The sequence below is a fragment of the Megalobrama amblycephala genome, linkage group LG1 (assembly GCF_018812025.1).
Source record: "Megalobrama amblycephala isolate DHTTF-2021 linkage group LG1, ASM1881202v1, whole genome shotgun sequence".
Taxonomy (NCBI): Eukaryota; Metazoa; Chordata; class Actinopteri; order Cypriniformes; family Xenocyprididae; genus Megalobrama; species Megalobrama amblycephala.
In genome coordinates, this window is record NC_063044.1 from 73,480,220 (window position 1) to 73,493,446 (window position 13,227).

The 13,227-nt window shown below is 35.0% G+C and overlaps 1 protein-coding gene and 1 pseudogene across 1 annotated transcript; one reads left to right on the plus strand and one right to left on the minus strand.

Moving 5' to 3' along the window:
* The window catches only part of LOC125278694, a 368,525-nt pseudogene that overhangs the window by 302,688 nt on the left and 52,610 nt on the right, over positions 1-13,227 (plus strand).
* LOC125249280 (macrophage mannose receptor 1-like) lies at positions 4,559-11,130 on the minus strand. The gene is made up of 4 exons (XM_048161544.1): positions 11,097-11,130; positions 5,907-6,263; positions 5,215-5,556; positions 4,559-5,095 (listed from the first exon to the last, which is right to left on the minus strand). Exons 1-4 carry the CDS (start codon positions 11,128-11,130, stop codon positions 4,743-4,745), a joined length of 1,086 nt encoding a protein of 361 aa, XP_048017501.1. The 3' UTR covers positions 4,559-4,742.

The following is a 13,227-nucleotide window of genomic DNA, read 5'->3' on the forward strand; positions in this document are numbered from 1 at the left end:
ACATGCCGACTCGTAAAGTGAAACATTCGTGAACTGAAAGAGAGCAATATGCGCTCGGGGACAAATGCTCTGTGACTGGAGAAAAATAAATAAATAAATAAATAAAATAGCCACGAAACGTCTATCTAAACAATTACGTGCATCAGATTGTGTGGGTACAGGAAAGAGACAGTAGATTTGTACACAATTAGATCGTTCCCACCAAAACTACAGAACGCACATCAGTGCAATCGTTTATTTCGTTTTTCTGTGCGTATCCTGAGATAAAATCCTGCAGACGCCTCTGCTTGTGTTTGATAGTCAGACACACTGCAGATGGCTAAAACACTTAATCACACAAATAATTACTGCTCAAGGAAAGGCAAACACTTGAGGTCTGTCAGTGACTTTGCATTTGCATAAAATCGCCTGTGTTTGTAGGCTGCAAGCACGCGCATTAGTGGCGCGCGGCGCGTAACCTGTTGCGTTCTGACACTTGTGAGTGAATCGAGACTGCCCTGAGCAGAAACATGTCCATATATGACTGATGATGTAGTGGATTCTCGCTGTCCAATCACGCGTCAGACTCCCCTCTCTCTGTTTACTGAATAATTCCGCTCACAGCAGCGCATCATCATCAGCTCTCGAGATTTGGAGGACAGTGAGCAAATGTAAAATATCTAATATATCTCAGATATGATTTTCTCAGCAGTAGCCTAATGTATGCAATTCTTCCTTTAATTTATACCTAACGAATTAATGCGCGCATGCAATCCAGTCATAAAAATGGATTTTTTTCTGTTTAACGCAGTAAAAATAATTATTATTAAAGCAGGATATGTCATGGAATGAAAAGGCATATTTTGATACTCTTACTGTTTTGGATACATAAATTGTCTATAGTGTGCTGATGCAGCTCCATTGATTATATCTTGAAGTGTAAAATACCGAGTCGCGGTCAGTTTCGACTCTCAGTACTGAACTGTTGGTGCGCGCACACACACACACACACACACACACACACACACACACACACACACACACACACACACACAAATGTTTCGATGCAGAGCGAGGATCTCTCGCGCCAACAAGCTCTAAAAGAAGGTGTGGCAGTCAGAGTGACAGTTTGCTCTTCCAATGTCTTGTCTGATATCGTCAGTAATTTGCATATTTCCGTCCCGCCCCTCCTGCGGTAGAATCGGCATGTCACTCAAAAAACTATGGAGCCTATGATAGTGTTGCGCAATATACTAATATTAAAAAAATAAAATAAATAATGAGTAAGTTATAGGCTATTGGGAAGACGAATACATTAATCTTGGTTAAAATATAAAAATGACAAAATGATTTGCTAACTTCAGCATATAATTAAACATGGGTCTTATTTTTTTTATGCAAAAAATGCATAGAAAAAAAGCTCACTAAATAAAGCATACAGTGATTACAGTGTGTCCGGTCATCTCATCTAGTCAAGTCTTTCTCGGTTTGTGTCAGTAACATCCTTTGAATGAACGAATGTGAACTTCGAACAGGGAAAGTCCCTAAAAGTGTGCAGCTCTACCACAGTGTGTGTGTGTGTGTGTGTGTGTGTGTGTGTGTGATCATAACAGAGTGAGAAACACACGCTTCAGTCCAACAGATCTGAATTACGGAGGAGTTTGTTATAAAATTTAGTGTTTCATGAAGATGCAAAGATGGAGAAGAAGGTTTGTGGGGTTTGAGAACCAGAACCAAAGCTGAGCAATAAAGCTTTAGGAGGTGAAGAAAAATACAAATATTGTCAAATTCACTCAGTATTACTTGATCTAATTCAATACTGTAGTGGAGCCAGGATTGTTTTCATAGGGAAAAATGAGTGACTATAAAGTACTGGACTGTTTTCGTGCCTGTAACACAACTGAATACAAATAATTTGTACTTTATCTTAATTAAGATACAGTTAAATACACATCAATTGTATTCAGTTGTGCTGCAGGCACTAAAACAGTCCAGTTCATTAGTCAAAATCATTTTCATTTTGAACTAATGCAGATTTCTGTGCCACCCTGTGTTGATCCCAGCTTTATATATATTATATAATTACTATATAATATAATAATATATATATTGTGTGCATCAGTAACACAAACAAACTTCAAATCTCAAAAACTGCTTGCAGCCTTGCACACTCACATTTAAATCACATATTTCAAATAATTAACAAAATCTGTGATGAACTATCACATGGTGCTCAAAATGCATTTAAAAGCTTATGTTTCAGGTTGCTCCAGCTAAAACGCATGTGCAGTCTTTTCGAGCACACTTTCTTTCTCCTATTTTTATAATAATATCATGAATGAACCATTTTATCTAAAGTTTTGGTCAGACTTCAGAGTTCAAAGGGCAAACAGTCAAAGTTATTTTATAATATGAGTCTATAATATTGTCTTGAAATACAACAAAATGCAAAACTGCGAAGTCGTTGACTTTGCAAGTGGACTTTTAAAGCTGGAATAATGAGTGGATTAAGCATTGTCTGACTCCTCTCTAAAATATGCATTCTTACAACCATCTAAAACATAGTCATAATTCATCAACATTAGCTTATAAGCAATCGCTTGGCATAAATGTGCGCTGTTCATTGATTTTTTGTAAGTGCTGCTGGGCAAGGATGTTTTCCCGCGGTTAGATCAGCACGTTACACTTAAAATCTTCCACACAGGATAGCGGTCCTGACTGGATATCTTCCCAAATCGTCCCTCTCTATCATTTTCATCTCGTTTTTATTCGTTGACGAAAATGAGAGTGTTTTTTTTTGTCATAGTTTTAGTCATTGCCTTGTTTTCGTACGTAAAAAAAAAAATGCTGATGTAAATTATGACGAAATTAACACTGATGTGAATTAGTAAACATAAATTGACACCCATCTGAACCTCTACTCTACAATATGTCCATATCTAAATAGCCTTTGCCGCCCGTCTGTATTTTCACTACAAATGCTCTACGAAGGCATCATTTATGTCGTTTGGAATGCAGTGGATTTATATATTTAAAATATGAAACTCGCTTACAGAAGGCTGCTTTCAATTTCATGATTTCAAATGCTGACGCTTTGTTTGTGAGTGTTTAATGCGTCTCAAAATGGGTTTATGACGCAAAATGAATGTAAACACAGCCAGTTTTGTCTTAAGGGATTAAATGGACAGGACAACCGCATTACTTATTATATTCCAGAAGAGATCCGTGCATGAACGCAATTTATTAGATCTCCCGCTGTCTGTGATGTAAAAATCAAACGACGTGAGAAAGAAAACGTTCAGATAATCTTAAATACTGAAAACACTCTTTGTTTGCTTGTAATATGTTTCGTTGCTCCTCTTTATTATTTGATACTTACTTGTATGTTTTATTAAGTTATATTAGTGTAAAATTCTTAACATGGCCATTGTTTAATCGTCATTGTTTAATTCAATTATACAATTAGTCCTACATTTTTGTCAATTTGTAATATTTTTAAAAAGTATCCCTACTTATGTAAGCATAATGTAAATGTAAGGATTTTTTAATTAATAGGAATAATAAAGGGACTAATTCATTAATAAGAAAAAAAAGGTGATCAAGAATCATTTTAGAATCGGATCATGACTCCCAAAATCGAAATCGGATCGTGAGGTGACTAAAGATTCCCACCCCTACTTTATAATAACTATTAATTAAAGTAATTTGATCATTAATGTATGTACAGAAACTGACAAAGATCATAAAACTCTTAGCGTTTCATGTGTCAAACTTCATTAATATTTATCTATATTCACATTTATTCCCCCACGTACAGGGACAATATGATTTTTAATGTGAATCATCAGCCTTCACCGAAGCACAACGGACAATTTTCTTTGAAAGAATTAGTCAGTCACCCGTGATATCATTTCTAATCTAAAGACATGTTTATTATATCAAACCTAATATAACAGAGTGAACAGCACAAAAGCACACAGAGGTCCTTAAAATACTAAACATTCTTCAGTTACATTAATTATGCCATGATAAAACAGTTTAATTAGTACATAGGATGCCTTTAACCCTCAGAAAATGAGTCATTTTGAAGTTAGTAAATAACAGTTAATAACATGTTGAAAAGGTAAAGCGTGTTAACAGCGATTCTGGCCGAGAGGCTCTTGAAATGCAGCAAAAGACTCACAGGAATCACACTGATGAATCAACAGAAATTCATTCATCTGGAGGAAAACAGACCATCAAAAGAACAACTGAGACAATTTAACAGTTTACTGAAGAAAACATTTAAAGTAAACAAACAGCTGAACAGAAGATTTCTGTCTTTTTAACCCTTTGGATAGTGATGGGAGAAGCAAAGCTTTCTGAATCAATTGAACCAATTGCTGTGCAAAATGATTCACCAAACGGTAATGACTCCTTCTGGCCAGAATGGTGTAAATTAAACAAAAACTTTGAATAAAAACCTCATTTACAAACCAATTACAAATGTTTCATTAAAAGTATGCAATAAACAAATCAAAACATGTTATGAAGAGTTTGGTTAATAAAGCTACTATATAAAGCCACTAGGCTATTCACTACTTTCCTTTTTATTATACAAAAAAATGTCTTTGAATTTTGAAGCTTCACAGTGTAGTGTTTCTCTACCCTCGAGTACAATTGTCTGAGGTCGAAATTATTATATATTATACTTCCCAAATCAAGTGATTCATGGAAAAGAAGTTATAGAAAGTGAACACGATCTTATATCTATGGATTCGCTCTTAATATCTGCTGCAGATGAAGTTGAGTCGGTCGGTTTCAGGACGGCTGATCCAGCGCTGATCTCCTCCAGACCGAACTGCTCCAGATCTCACTGCAGAATCACAGTTCTCTGAATCATCAATCGCCCAGTTCTGATAGCACACGGTCTGTCCGCTCACCCAGAACCAGAGGCCCACGGTGCAGGAGTGACGCAAACCCAACCACACCGCCGCAGTAGACGCCCGTCTGACCACATTCATCACCCGACGCTGCATCTCCTCCGACTGAACCGAGACCAGATCCACGTGATTCTGTCTGCAGTATCTCAGAGCTTCAGACCACGTCAGATTCTGCTCGATCACGATCAGTTTATCTGGACACAAAACAAACCACAAGAGAGAGACTGATCAAAAACAACACGCAGAACGTGTCAGACATGTAGATATCTGGAGGTGATGGATGGATTGTGAGTGTTTGTGAGGATCTGCTCACCTTCATAACACACAAAAGGATATGTTTGGTTGCAGGAGACGTCTGACCATTGTCCCTGAGCGTTCGGTTCAACCACTGTACAGTTTTCACCATACATATTCAAATCGGGTTGACCAGTCTTCCAGTATCTGAATGAGGAGTTACTCTGATCTGACCACCGCCATAAGTCTCTGACTCTGGACAGACCGATCCAGGTCCATCTATGAGAACCAATGATGTTTGCCACCTGTTGATCCTCATTCTGGTTCCTCACACTGACCAGATCAATGTGATTCTGTCTGCAGTGACTCCGAGCTTCTGTCCAGTTCATCGTCTGATTGACAAAGACGAGTCCTGTGTTCGCTTTAAGACAAACAAATGGAAACAGATTCATGAACCAGGTCATTCATTATTCTCATGCTGCTTTATAGTGTAAAACAGGAGCAGCTTCACAAACACATCATTCAATGACCTTTTCTAAAGCTGCTGATATATACACAGTATATTTAAGATTACTTTAAAGATAAAACATTTGTGAACATTGTGATCATTTAAATCATGTGATTTCTCTCTGCAGCATTCACGCTAAAAACCATTGCTGCAGCTCAGTCTTTGTGCCACTCGGTGGGATCACAAAAAGCCATTATATTTGATAGCCTATATAAGACGTCTATACATGAGATGTGATTGTAATTCAAAATAGCAGCACTCACTGTTGTTGCAGATGAAATGGTGGTGTTTATTACATGGCAAATCATGCCACTGTCCATCCATCATCATTCCACAATCATCTCTGCCTTCTGGTTGTGAAGGATTCCAGTTCAGATAGAGCACAGGTTCACCTGAAGACCACTGCCATTTATCAACACCCGTCTTCTGCAGCCCAATCCAGACGTACTGAACTCCTCCATCATTCACACTCTTCTTCAGCTCGTTCATGTCGTTCATGTCGTCAATGGTGGCCAGATCTGTGTAACTCTCTCTGCAGTATCTCTGAGCTTCAGTCCAGGTCTTCATCACGTTTATAAAGTGATACTGACGCTGAACACATTCAGATACAGAGCAGAGAGCTGTGAAAGAGAGGCTTTGAGTTAATGCTTATATATAAATACAATTTAATATTAATAATAGTTTTCTGCATTCACTGTTGTTAGTTTCACTCAAACCACCCTTGTTCACATTACTCATGTAACTACATGAACGTAATTTAACTGAATTGTTTCTACTAAAAATGAGTATTGTCAGCTTTACTTAGTGTTTGTTCAGTCAACTTAACATTGCTGAGTGAAACAAATTAATGTAGACATAACTAACTGTGCAGTGGATCCGTAGTTCTCACATGCTTTAGGGACAGCATTAGGAGAGTAAATTTAGGGATTTAAGTATTTGTGTGTGTTTTCAGTAAAGGGAAAGATGTTATTAGTTTATGTTAGTGTTTAATGTTGGCCATTTAGAGAAGTTTCTGTAATGTTTTTGAATTGTGGTTACCATTATGCAGAAGAGTGTCGCCTGGCTGTGAGCCTCATATACGCATGTTTATACACTGTAAAAAATGACCGTGATTTTAACAGTAAAAGACTGTAAAAATGCTGCGGTGAAAAACTGTCAATTGGTTTACAGAAAGTTTCCGTACTATATACAGTGAATAACTGTAATAGATCTAACGGTACATTTAATGTAATTTTACGGTAAAATACCATTAAATTCACAGTTTTTGGAAGTGAAAAATAACAATTCATTGTAAAATTGACAGTGAAAAACCGTAAATTGACATTCCCACAATTCCCTGCGTGACACTTCACATTTGATATATTTTCGTTGAAAAACTCTGTTTCTTCTTAGTTTTTCTCATTTTTTTCTAATCAGTTATGTACATTAGGGTTTTATGTTACATCTAATGTTGTTAAATTAATGTTTATTGCATTTTTAAAATTTCATGCATGTTACCATGATGGTGTTTAGTGTGTGTGTGAATGACACTGTGTGCCCCTTCTATATATTAGTATTGTCCTGTTCAGCTTGTGGAAAAGCTGCTTGTGATGAACTTTGATTCATCATGTGACTCTCATCACCACTGTGTTTGGTGACTGTCAGTGTATTATAAAGGTACAAAACAGATATTAGTACTTCATTAGGTTGGTAAATTAACATTATATCAGTTAATGAAATACATTATTTTACCGTAAATTTAATATATATTTTTTTTACGTTGCTACTGTATTTTTTACGGTAAAGTTCTGGCAACCACAGCTGCCGGTTTTTTACCGTAAATTTTACTGGGATTTTTTTTACAGTGTACTATACATACACACTGACAAGAGTAGAAGACGAGAAGCCTTACCGCTACAGCGTTTATTTCCAACAGGATACGTTTCCTCTTAAAAAATAAAGAAATACTATATTTTTAAAACAGAACTTATAGCAGCAGCAGTAGAAGTGCTACTACAACTTCTACTACTACTACTAATAAATATATACTACAGATCACACAGGCAAATAAGTTGTTGCATTTTATTGTCAAAAACAATAATATAAGTACATTCATAAGAATCCATAACTAATCTAAATTATGTATTTTCTGTTCTTATCTTCTGATTGTGTCGATAAGTGACAAACAAAGAATAGTAGATGCAACATACAGAACAAGAGAATTACAGCAGGTAGTATAGGATGAGGATAGTGTCTGAAGAACATGTTATGACTGACAGTATTGGGTAAATAAGTAGGTTTTGAGTTGTGATTTGAATACAGAGAGTGAGGTTATTGTCCTCAGTGCTTGTGGTACAGAGTTCCATAGTTTAGGTGCAATGGCAGAAAATGACCTGCCGCCCATTGAAGATAGAAGAAATCTAGGTACTGTAAGAAGTTCACTCCCTGAAGATTGAAGTGATCGAGGTGAAATGTAAGGAGACAGTAGATCAGAGAGATAAAGAAGAGCAAGGCAATGTAAATGTAAATATATAGCATCAGTATACTGAGAGCGCTGCTACAGAGATGGACTGATGATTAAATGTGCATAAATATCCATGAATGTCTGGTTTGTGCTAACCTGAGATCTGTGAACCTGATAAAGATCAAATCAGAAGATTATTTTCTTAGCATCTGTTTTCATGTTCAACATTTGTTTCAACATTATTTTTCTATGGAAGCCTGTTTCTGCCACAGTAAATCTGTATATCTGAAGCTTTCTCATAATTGAGTTTTGACATAATATTAAGAAAGTAAATCTCATACAAATTAGATACTTCCACGTAATAATGAGGTATTTACTTGAAATAGAGATGCTTTTCCATAATACTGGCTTACAGTAACATCTCATAATAAGATGAATTCTCCTTAACATTTTTAATAATATGCTGGAGTTTGCCTTTCTTGCCAAATAATTTTGTCATTTCAATACTTTAGTTTATTATTCCTCCCAATATGACATCATATTCTCATATTTTGATTGTTTAATAAAACAGAAGTTTCATTTAAAGCAAATATTGTGCAAATACTTCACTTTTGGCCACTACTGTACATGATTAATCTTTAAACTTTTTGTTTGTTGATTATTTTCATAGTCATAATTCATCAGGTAGTAGTTGTAGCTCTAGTTAATTTAAGTCTGGTCTTCAAATGCTTAAATGATGCTGCTCCACTACCGCTTTGCAAAATAATAACAAGTGTTGTAAATTAGCTTTAGCTAAAAACATTATGATACATGCATCAGATGACTGTCAAAGTTTATCTATGTTATTTGTTTCTGTCCCTATCTAAATAAAACAAACAAAACAAAGTTTGATTTAATCAAAGGTTGTGTTGCTGAGGCTTCAACAAAACCTGATGATCTGTTATCTAAACACTTGTCCCTAGTAGGGCTTTTTTAAAAAGGAGAAAAAAAAAACACTTTAATATTAACATCAACATTAATAAAAGACCAGGAAGGAATAAGGATAAAAATGTAATACAATGGAAAATAATAAAAAAGGACTAAAAGTATACAGAAAGGGCAAAGTCAAAGGACTAAATATGAGAACAACATTGTTCCTGAATTAACCACAATTTGATTTTTTTTTTAAGGTGGCTAATGTCGGGATACATTTCAGATGATCTGGCAGAGCATTCCATAATTTTGCCCCTTTCACTGAAACGGCAACCTGGGCAAATGATGTTCTACGCAAAGGGATGTTACAATTGACTTTAGAAGCAGATCTGGTGGATCTAGTACGTTGCTGTTTCCTGCTTCGCTACTGTTCGGACGCTCTTGCTTACAGCTCCGCGCTTTGCTCTATTGCTTTTATATTTTATCTCCTAATTTTAACTACAGCAAATCAGCACAGTGCTCAAACGACAAATCTTGGCACCAACAATCTTTTTAAATGGAAGAATTGCTACAAAAAAAGGGGAATTTTTATCCAACCAGCCTCCCACTGACGGCAGCCATCAGCTTACATTCAGGAGAAGGGAAAACACAGCTGCCTACATCCAAAAAGGATTAAAAATAATATGCCTCCTCTGGCTGAAGAATCTACCTGCTGCACAAACTGCCACAGCTGACTTGTACCTGGACATGAAAGAGGGTTCAAACATCTTCTTTTCAGTTGTGATATAGAGTCTCAGTCTACATTGTGTTTTAGGATGCCTAACAATTATTACAATAAAATAATGATATAATAATGTTTTAATATTGTATAATTATTCATGACAGTAATTTCCATATTGTAACAAATGCACTCTAAAATAAATGACAATTTTTATTAGTTACTTACTTTACACAACCGTATAGGGAAATTACAACACTTTTGTACTAATTTCTTTTTAAAAGATTTTATTTTGATCACCAGATCACCAATTCATATTAAGGGTGATGCTCTAAAAAAAATCCCAACTTTGAACTTTTTTTTACTTTCCCAGATAGTAGAGCAACATTTAATCAACAATGAATCAAGGTTGAAATTTAACACTGATTTTTCAACAGGTTTGTTGAAAAATCAGATCAAAGATGGATATAAAATTGATATTTGATCAACTTAAACAAAATAATATTTTACATTGAATCAACATTGAAACTATCAAATCAATCTCACCGTTATGGTGATCAGCGGTTGCTTTAGTTGGGCTCTTGAACCTTGACTTTTTGAAACTTTCTCTGGCTGTTATGACTTGTGTTTATAAAACACATTTGTTATGGGAAAAATGCCAAGAAGAAACATGATCAGGTGAATTTGGGTAACTGCCTGATTCTCTGATCTCATTCAGTGTCAAATTTTTGAATATAAGGTGATGTGTTGTTAATTTTGCATTATTGATTATTGTAGCCCTGTAAAGATTCACAAATCATTCTGAGCTGGTGCATTATTCAGGCACACAGACATCAAGAATCGGCACATGAATCTCAACAATGATGACAGTCAACTAAAAACTTCATGCCACAATTAGGCGTGTGATGGTATCAAATTTTCATGTTGCGATTAATTGCTGAAGCTTTTATCACGGTGTACGGTTTTATCATGATATTGAAATAAGTTGCAAAAAAAGTGTTGTCATACTAAAACAGGTTTAAGAACTCTTTTTCTTATAACAAAAAGAGCTCTGAATGTTTAAATACAATAATACAATACACAAAAATATATAAAGTAAAATTTTCACTTCATTTTTCAACTAATGAAGCTGTATGTTTTCAAAGTTTTACTGAACAATAACAAATAATCAGAACATTTCTAATCATTAGGGCATGTTGTAGTCCAGATTAAAATATAAAAATGTTTAAGTTTGAAAATAAATAGCCTATTAAGTCTTTAATTATTCAGTTTTTGGTGCTGTGATGAACAACATTGAGATTACAGAAAAATGAATGGCTGTTTGAAGCATTTTAAAAACTACACTAGAGTGCCCTCTGCTGTCAGACAGTGAACGCGCACTTTCATTCAGCGTCTCCTTCACTCGTTCCGCCATGTGCTTCTCGTGCACGTTAGGCTTGTTTACATCTGAGCGCGTGTCCGTTTGACGCAGAATACAGCGGTGTTGTGCATTTTATACGATTGATGGGGAAAGTACTCTTGAATGCATTATAAAAAATTTAATAATTGGTAATAAATGATTATTTACAGTATTTTGAAGTGCCCACAATAACAATATCATGCATATTCATTATCGTGATATATCGCATTACCGAATATCGACACATGTCTAGCCGCAATGCATGCTGGGTGCCAGCAGAGACCAAAACCAAAGAGCGTAGAACCCAAGAGGTGAAACTTTGATACTTTTTGGGTAACAGCCACTAGATGGCGCTCCAGTAGCGCAGCCGCCATTATGGGGTGAAAATACTAACTGGACCATAGAATCCTTCACATCTTATTACACACCCAAAATCAGAGAATTTCACTGCCAAATCAGAAGCATTACTGTCACTGTTATACTTTATGTAGGTGGGTCATTCTACAGAAACGTCCACTTTTCTGTTCCTAGACTTTACAGAAATATTACACTTGAAAAACACTTTAGGATTACATTTTTTTTTTATATTTTAATATTAAACAATATGTTATTTGAACAATTAAACCTTCTTGAGCCATCAAGTGGCAATATTGTTTTTTAATTAATTATAATAATTCCAAACACCACAGAAGCTCTCGTCCCCACAGTCATGTACAGAGGCAAAGTGCTTTATTTTGATGTCACAAACAGGTTTTTCTACCATTTCAAATACAATAATGTATGCATAACTATCAAATATATAATTTAAAGGACATAAAAAAACAAAACAAATGCAGAATAAATATTATGAAATATTTAATGAATATAGTGGTCCCCTGGAGTTGTGTCACTGGTGTTACCATTAACAAAAATCTCTTATTTTGAAATAAACAATCACACTGATGACATCACTTCCTTCTTCCTATTTCCTGAAGATCCACAGAGAAAGGCCAATGGAAAGTCCATCTCTTTTCAGTTATCAGAAATTTTAATTAGAAAATCATAATTTCACATGATCTTTTAGGTGAAGTCACTGGTGTGACCTACTTTATTGTTAGGGAATTTAAAAAAACTAGAATATAAATGGATTAAACTACTTGATTTAGTGAATATATCATGATTGACAACATGTGCATTGACACCTTGCAGCAGCCATTTTGTAAAATGCATTTTTCATGAAAAATTGTCACTGGTGTTACCCGTTTATAGATATACTTTATTTAAAGCTATTCATTTAGTTCTTTTGCATAAAATAGCACTAAGATTACATGATTCTAACTTTTCTTTCTCGTTGTTAATCCTCCTTTGGGCAGATATGACTAAATTAAGGGTATTTTACAGACATTTTTAAAATGTTGTTTATGATCTTTTACTGACTGCTTTCACTAAGTGTCAATGATAGTCTTTGATTGTATACCAAATGTAAACATTTAGTCTCATCTACCGAATTATGGTTGAAGAATAAGGATCTTTGGTCTTGTGTATACGTCACTGGTGATTCATTGTGTCACTGGTGTTACTGTTTTTTGTCCGTCACATTAAATAAAATGTGTCATATGTGACATGATAACAATTTTACATTCATTGAATTCTGCTACACTCGAGAACTAAGATTTAAAGGATTGCATCATTACTTGTTTATTACTGTTTTTCAAATATTTTCACTGTTTCACTTAGGCTGCATCTATAATTCAGATTTTAATCCCCGTATCCGCTTACAAATATATATATATAATCTATTTTTAATCTCTATAATAAAATGTATAATTCAGATTTTGATCTCCATATCCATTTACATATATTATATATATCTTCCAAGGGGTTTTTTCCCTCCTAGGACTTTTTTCCCAGTGTTAACACGCTGGGTTTTTCTCCTAGGGGGTTTTTTCCACCCCTGGGAGTCAGCCGACATTGGCTTAATGTAGCACCATCTTGTATATGTTACATATTACCACGCTTGTTTGTACAGCTTTTTTTTTTTTAACCACTTCCCTTTTTTCTGTGCTTCTAATATGTAAAGCTGCTTTGAAACAATTACCAATTGTAAAAGCGCTATATAAATAAATTTGACTT

What these genes read in the sequence shown, in the direction of transcription:
- LOC125249280 (XM_048161544.1), bottom strand. Translation starts at nt 11,130, where the DNA reads ATGGCGGAACGAGTGAAGGAGACGCTGAATGAAA. An exon ending in GAAGGAGACGCTGAATGAAA is followed by an intron (nt 6,264 to 11,096) that starts GTGCGCGTTCAC and finishes TCTCTTTCACAG; the next exon opens with CTCTCTGCTCTGTATCTGAA. An exon ending in CCATTTCATCTGCAACAACA is followed by an intron (nt 5,557 to 5,906) that starts GTGAGTGCTGCT and finishes TTTGTCTTAAAG; the next exon opens with CGAACACAGGACTCGTCTTT.